The sequence below is a fragment of the Notothenia coriiceps genome, unplaced genomic scaffold (assembly GCF_000735185.1).
Source record: "Notothenia coriiceps isolate Sejong01 unplaced genomic scaffold, NC01 NC01_scaffold00003809, whole genome shotgun sequence".
Lineage (NCBI taxonomy): Eukaryota > Metazoa > Chordata > Actinopteri > Perciformes > Nototheniidae > Notothenia > Notothenia coriiceps.
The window spans coordinates 1-6816 of NW_011336510.1; the positions used below are offsets into that span (position 1 = coordinate 1).

A 6816-nucleotide genomic window follows, 5' to 3' on the forward strand; every position below is an offset into this window, starting at 1 on the left:
CCCCTATTTTGCATTTTGAAATGCTCCCGATTTCTGAGGTCTCAAGGTTGGCAAGTATGGGTCAGACACAGGAGTAGAAAACTGGTAGATGCTGTGGCAATTTAGTTTAAAATGCTCAACTTGTTGACCAGGTACAACAAGCCCCAGTGCTATCTGTTTTCTCTCTTGTGTAATATATACAGTGACCTCAGATCCACACCATACTTTAGCCGTCAGACGGACAATTATGCTATCACATATTTAACCTGACCTTGTCACACGCAGGGCCGTTTACTGGAAACACTTATCGTTGAACGTTTTAAAATGACTGTGAATTATAGCTTTGTTGTGCTTTCTTAAACTTCTGAGAAGGAGCTGCTAGTTGCTGGAAGAGGAAAGAGTCATAAAAGGAGAATATTAACCTGAAAAAAGATACTGTTAATTCAACATGACATCTTTACAGGCAGCCTGGAAATAACAAACAATAAATAATAAGTACAAATAGTAGTAGACTAAACACTCTGACAACTTAGTGCTATTAGCAAACGTTAGTATGTTAAACTAAGATGGTGATTATAGTAAACATTTTGACTATAGCTTGTTCATTTAGCACATTCATTGGGAGCATGTTAACACGCTAACGTTAGCATTTAGCTCTTAGCTAAGACTCGTTGTGATTCTGCTGTATCAGTGCAAAGGGCACATATATATATTTTGTCTTTTTAAGAAGATTTCAGTATCCTTTATTTTATGTATTGAGTGTGTTTTGTTTTTTTAAAGACCTGTGTCTATGTGTGTGTATTTGTCAGTGATAACCGGGACTGTCATTACGGCGGTGATGAGAGAAGGAAGTATGTACGCCACCATCTCCATCATCAACGTGTATAAAGAAGGCAGTCTGGCCATCCAGCAGGCGGGAAAGACCATGAGCACCAAGATCATCATCCTGTGCAAGAAGTGTCCGTTTATCAGGAGAGGTGAGTCCACAGAGGGATGCTAAAGGAAAACATTATCTCATATAATCAGTATGAGTTGCTAGTTGACTGTTTTGCATAACCTACGGCTCTGAGTTGGCCTCCTTTGCTGTCTGACTGTTGATAGAGTTCGCCCCAAAGTGTAAGGTGAGCGGCAGAACTCACTGTTCAAACAGTCAGAACATTAAATATGTTTATATAACTTGTAAACATATGGTATACAGACCTGCCCGTGAGGAGAATCTGATGTGTGGCCTCCCTGAATGTCTGTTCTGCCACTGCATTCAGGTGTTTTGTGTGTGACTTTCCCAGGTTTGAACTACGTTTTCATGGGCGTGGTGGACGAGGACGGCCGCGGGAAAATCGCCCCGCAGCACTTTGTGATGGCGTTCAAGACAAAGAACCAGAAAGTGCTCAACGTCCTGAAAAACAAGCGGTGCTGAGTTCCAGTAGCGCCGAGGATCTCCTCTGCCCCGGGATGGAGACAATTATCTCCATCTTGACAACACAACACTTAAAACACATGTGTTTCATTCAATTAGGGGCATTTTAGTTCTGCTATCCGGCTGAGGGTTGCATGGTTTAAGGATAAACAGGAACGCATTAAGTACTTCTAAACTGTCTTCTATTAAATAAACCCATCGGTCTGTTTTACAACATTTGGCAACAAGAAGTTTCCATGCCTCTCCACAGCCAATTCTCACTCCGCCACTCACATTCCTGTCATACCCCTAGCAGGGATTACAGCTAGCAAAAGGAGCCCAGAATAGGAGAAGTAAAGCAGATCACATGTTTTGTAAATCAAACGTTAATCAGATTGTTCCAAAGTGTCAGTTTCTACATCCTACTTTCCAGTTTCCCCTTTAAGCTGTGGGGATTTATAATTGAGTATGCTTTAAACAAATATAGTCTTAACACTTCACAAGCCTGATTCATATCCAAAGGGGATTTGTCGTAGTTTCGATCACACCTGCAGTCAATAGTCTGTGTTCATCTGTAATGGGCACGAATTTAGGACGTTTTTAAAAGGGGCGATTAATAAAAAGTGCAATATTTAATATATTTAAATGATTCTTTTGGAAATGCTGGATTTATGTGGACCTTTCCTAGCTAAAGCTCTTTTCCTTTTAATATGTTTACGGATTCAATCAGCATTAGCTTGTTTTTAAAAGGCAGTGGAATGAAATGAGAAATATTTTCATATGAAAAAGTCTGTGAATATTATTTATATTTTATTGTTTTCATCTTCCCAAATAAAACTCCCTTAAACATGTTCCCTTTGTCCGTCTGTCTGTACAAAAACGTTCAGCAGTAAAACAAACAGTGTGTGAGTCAGCTAATGCTAGGTGTAATGCGACTCACCTGCTGAACTTTTGACATTTTTCTGGCTTTCTCTGAGTTGCAAAAAGATCAGTTTCAAAGGACAGAAACAAATCTGAAAAGCAGAATTTGTATTCATCAAAACCACCTCTTTACGCCATTCAAGCGTCTTCCTGTTTAAAACAATGGCTTCCTTTATTTACAAAAAGGTTGAATAGCTGAATAATACATATGGGGCCTGAGTCTGGAGGCTTGTGTGGAGAATATATATATATTTCTAGTTAAGGTCCGGGTTTAAAAGTCGGCTCTGTGACTCAAAAGAGCAGAGTTTTTTTTTGCACATGCTCGGGTCACACAGCATCTCAGATAAACGAGAAGCAGAGGTTGTGTCGAAAGGGGAAGGGGGAGATATATATATCGAGTCTTGTTCTTTAGCTCCTGGGGTAGAACATGGCGTATTTGGAGGTCCGGAAGCCCAGCAGGTCCCTCATCTCGTTGCGAAACTTGGACAGGTCTTGGCGCAGGTCGTTGAGGTTTTCCACCGTGGCCTGGTCTGTGCTCTGCATCTTCTGCCGTGTGGAGGTCAGGTAGCGGTGAACCAGACAGCACATGATCTTCTGGTAGTTCTCATCATGCTTCTGCTTCAGGTTCTTCCACTCCTGGACAAAAGAGACAAGAAAGGCATTCAATTTAATGCAAAGATATGGAACAAACCAGTGTTTTTGTTTCCAGAAAGTAACAAAGTGCACTGGCAGCTATCAGTGGTGCAGGAACGAGTCCTAAAACCCGGAAGTGAGTTCGCATTTCACCGCTTCCGGTTCCCTCGTCTCAGTCGGTGAGTTTTTTTAACTCAAATTGAAGAGACGGATCTCGTTTTGTTCTACGACATTAAATCCATCAGCAGTGACCCCACTGGTGATTTCTGAAGAGTTGACGTGTCTGAAAAACGATGGTTGTTACCAAGCGGCTGAATAGGACTACAGAAGTTGTCGAGGACGTTGTCTCTGAGTTTGTTTGCCCAGTTCTGCCTGAAAGCAAGTACATGCCTCCTGCCTCCTGCCAACTGTTAACACAAACTCTTCAACTTGTACCATTTAGAATCTGTGTGTTTGAATATGGATCTTAAGTTGGCGTGACGTTGAAGTCGTGCTGCTGGACTCGGCTGTAGTTCCTTTATAGCATAACGTTAGCATTTTGCTTCTGGAGATTAGATTTATGATTCGAAAATTGTAAAAGTAGACATGTGGAGATTATCCGGGTGAACAAAACGTGCATTTATCTAACGCTTGTCGAGGGAACCCTTGCGCAGCTTACTTCCGGGTCGGCCTACAAAAATACGTCATCACCGCTGCACCACTCTATACAAGTTAGAGTTTGGTATTTTCTTACCTTGAGGCTGTTCTGTCTCTTCACCTTTCCCTTTGACGTGTGTGAGCAGATCCACTTACTCATGCTGGTCACCAGGTACACGACAGTTTTTGGGGAGGGGAGGATGTTGAACGGGGGAGGCATGGTGCACTTATCATCGAAGTAGCTTAGCCATAGTTTGGCCCGAGCAAACTTCCACTCCTTATCCTCGTGATTCTGCAGAAACCAAACAAGAACATTAAAGAAGTTTCATGTTCAGGTGTATATCAGTATGTAGTGTCTCTACTTTAAAGAGTCCTCTCCTGCTGATGTTCAGGTGTATATCAGTATGTAGTGTCTCTACTTTAAAGAGTCCTCTCCTGCTGATGTTCAGGTGTATATCAGTATGTAGTGTCTCTACTTTAAAGAGTCCTCTCCTGCTGATGTTCAGGTGTATATCAGTATGTAGTGACTCTACTTTAAAGAGTCCTCTCCTGCTGATGTTCAGGTGTATATCAGTATGTAGTGTCTCTACTTTAAAGAGTCCTCTCCTGCTGATGTTCAGGTGTATATCAGTATGTAGTGTCTCTACTTTAAAGAGTCCTCTCCTGCTGATGTTCAGGTGTATATCAGTATGTAGTGTCTCTACTTTAAAGAGTCCTCTCCTGCTGATGTTCAGGTGTACTGAATAACCTTATTTAAATCCTTAAACCTATTCGATGATAAACCCTGCAGCGTACAGAGGCTAGCTTCATGCCCTCTGCTCATCAGGTTGTATTTTCTTTGTCTCTCATGTTGTTCTCTGATCAGCTGACAGGTGTTTACAGGTGACATCATGGATCTGTCATCAGTTAAATAAGGAGTCTAAAGCAGTCTCTATAATTTACAGACAGACTAATCATCCCTCTTTTCTTTCTGCTATCTTTGTCCTCATGTCGTCTGTGTCTTTCTTTAAAGAGACAACAACATGCTGTCATCGTCCACCTGTTCTCTGTTTCACCTGATGAGAGAGCTCTTCTGGTTTAACCATCTCTAAATGTAATCTGTTATCATGCAATTATCAGACCGTCTACAGATCCATATTATTCAAGATCCAGTGTGTTAGTTGAATTCACTAAACCCCTGTCCTTAACTCGCTCTTTAAAACCCTCGTTCGCTTTCTTGCTGCAGATTGAGTCTCCTGTTTATGAGCTCAATATAACTACCATACAGCTAGCAGCCGTTAGCTTAGCTTAAAGACTGGATTCAAGTAGAAACAGCTAGCCTAGCATTCGTGTTGTTTTTGTATGAAACAAGGTGCATAGTTCTCATTGTAGGGCCTACTATGCTACACACTGAAGACACAGCATATCTCTAGCTAGCATGTAGCTTCAGGTGAGTTGTGGCAACGTAAATATAATGTCTGACCTTCTTTCAACATAGAAAACAGCATCTACTCATCTTCCTGCAGACTGAAATCACCTGTTTCCACTTCATCTGAATGTAGCATCTGAACATCTGAACATACAAATGATGTGTCTAACTGGAGCTAATCCAGGAGCACTGGATCTGGTGGGTTTATAGACAGGAAGTGAACCGGCAGGATTCTGGCTCTTTACTTTGTTTCTTCATGGTTGAATCTACTTATTGTCAGTCAGTCACTTCGGATAAAAGCGTCAGATAAATGAAATGCAATGAGCTAACATGAGCTAACGTGAGCTTACATTAGCCAATGTTAGCTCATGTTAGCCAATGTTAGCTTATGTTAGCCTATGTGTTAGAGCCATTTTCATCAAGTTATTATTGTCTGATAGTTACGGCCCGTCCACACAGCAGCGTTAAAAAAATCTTGAAAATCTTGGAGGTGGGCGTGTCTGAAAGCTTGGGGATTTTTTGCGAGCAACGCAACCAACAAACAATCACATGAATATCCCGCCCCCGACATACAAAGCAAAAAACCAGCAGTGAGCAATATATATATATATCTATAAACTCCCCAAACAGGCGAAAACCTACCAGTTTCACCCACTGTCTCTGCCACCTCCCTCCATGCCTGGTTCCTCCGGTTTGTATCCCGGTAAATAGTTCTGGTCGTAAAGAACCGGGTGATTTGCTACCGTAATTTCTCGTTTGGAATATGAGGAAATGAACTGCGGTATGGCTCTCCCAGCTTGCACGCGGTTTGATTGGCTAGCGCTTGTACTGTCAGATTTGCATAAACGGGATATTTTTTTTACAAGTCTTTTTATTTCATTATAGTGTACAGTAATCTATGCCATTTCATTTATATTGTAATATCACAGTACCACAGTACACTCACTACACTCCCCCCTCCCTCCACCCGCACATGCCCACACGGGCGAAACCAAAAACAAAAACAAAAAAATGCTTATCAATATAACTTAAACAACAGAGCCATGAAAATCAACATAAAACGGAAAAAAAAATAAACCCACATCAAAGTAAAACAAACAAATAATTATACAATTAATTATACAATACAGCGACAATATAGACAATGACGACACAACTAGTATTTCCGGCCGTCAGGAAAGATAGCCACAGAATGCACCATTCCATCACTGGTCATATCTCAGATATATTTTCCAAATAAGAAAACAATGGGAACCACAGAGCTCGAAAGATATGTCTATGATTATATTTTTCCAATGTCATTTTCTCCAGAGGTAAAAAATGTGTTATCTGATCAATGAAAAGTTTAAATGTTGGAGGACGTTCATTCTTCCAGAGTAAAAGTATACATTTCTTGGCAAAATACTGTATGTTATTATGATTAGTGTTCTGTAATGTTTGGGGTTCAGTTTAAAGTTTGGCATTTCATTTAACAGGAAAAAACATGGACTTTGGCTCATTTCGATTCCTAAAACGGCTTTTGTGAGCGCATGAATCGAATCCCAGAAATGTTTCAAGAGATCCCAAAACAGATGCACAAATGTTCCTTCTTTTACTTTACATCTCGGACATTTGGGAGAGTTTTCTTTGGAAATGTTATGCATCTTTATGGGTGTGAGGTCAAATGTGTTGAGAAATGCTTCTTTGATTTTATTGCTTGTGAATGGAAAATGTGTTTTTTCACAGATATTCAGCCAGGTAGTTTCATCTATCCGTATCCTTAAGTCCTTTTCCCAGATCTTTTTTAAAGTTGGAAAGGATGACTGAGCTCTTTTAGACAAGACTGCATTACATTCTCTAATTT

The 6816-nt window shown here is 40.7% G+C and overlaps 2 protein-coding genes across 2 annotated transcripts; one reads left to right on the forward strand and one right to left on the reverse strand.

Annotated features, from left to right (window-relative positions):
* Positions 1-759: 759 nt before the first annotated feature.
* LOC104941735 (procollagen C-endopeptidase enhancer 2-like) lies at positions 760-2226 on the forward strand. Its single transcript, XM_010766869.1, has 2 exons — positions 760-956; positions 1266-2226. Exons 1-2 carry the CDS (start codon positions 770-772, stop codon positions 1394-1396), a joined length of 318 nt encoding a protein of 105 aa, XP_010765171.1. The 5' UTR covers positions 760-769; the 3' UTR covers positions 1397-2226.
* On the reverse strand, positions 1507-3861 carry LOC104941734 (short transient receptor potential channel 1-like). Its single transcript, XM_010766868.1, has 2 exons — positions 3663-3861; positions 1507-2932 (listed from the first exon to the last, which is right to left on the reverse strand). Exons 1-2 carry the CDS (start codon positions 3783-3785, stop codon positions 2705-2707), a joined length of 351 nt encoding a protein of 116 aa, XP_010765170.1. The 5' UTR covers positions 3786-3861; the 3' UTR covers positions 1507-2704.
* Between the last annotated feature and the right edge of the window lie 2955 nt (positions 3862-6816).

Coding starts and splice junctions, on each gene's coding strand:
- LOC104941735 (XM_010766869.1), top strand. CDS start 770: ATGTGTGTGTATTTGTCAGTGATAACCGGGACTGTCATTACGGCGGTG. Junction 957..1,265: donor GTGTCCGTTTATCAGGAGAG/GTGAGTCCACAG, acceptor TGACTTTCCCAG/GTTTGAACTACGTTTTCATG.
- LOC104941734 (XM_010766868.1), bottom strand. CDS start 3,785: ATGCCTCCCCCGTTCAACATCCTCCCCTCCCCAAAAACTGTCGTGTAC. Junction 2,933..3,662: donor AGAGACAGAACAGCCTCAAG/GTAAGAAAATAC, acceptor TCTTTTGTCCAG/GAGTGGAAGAACCTGAAGCA.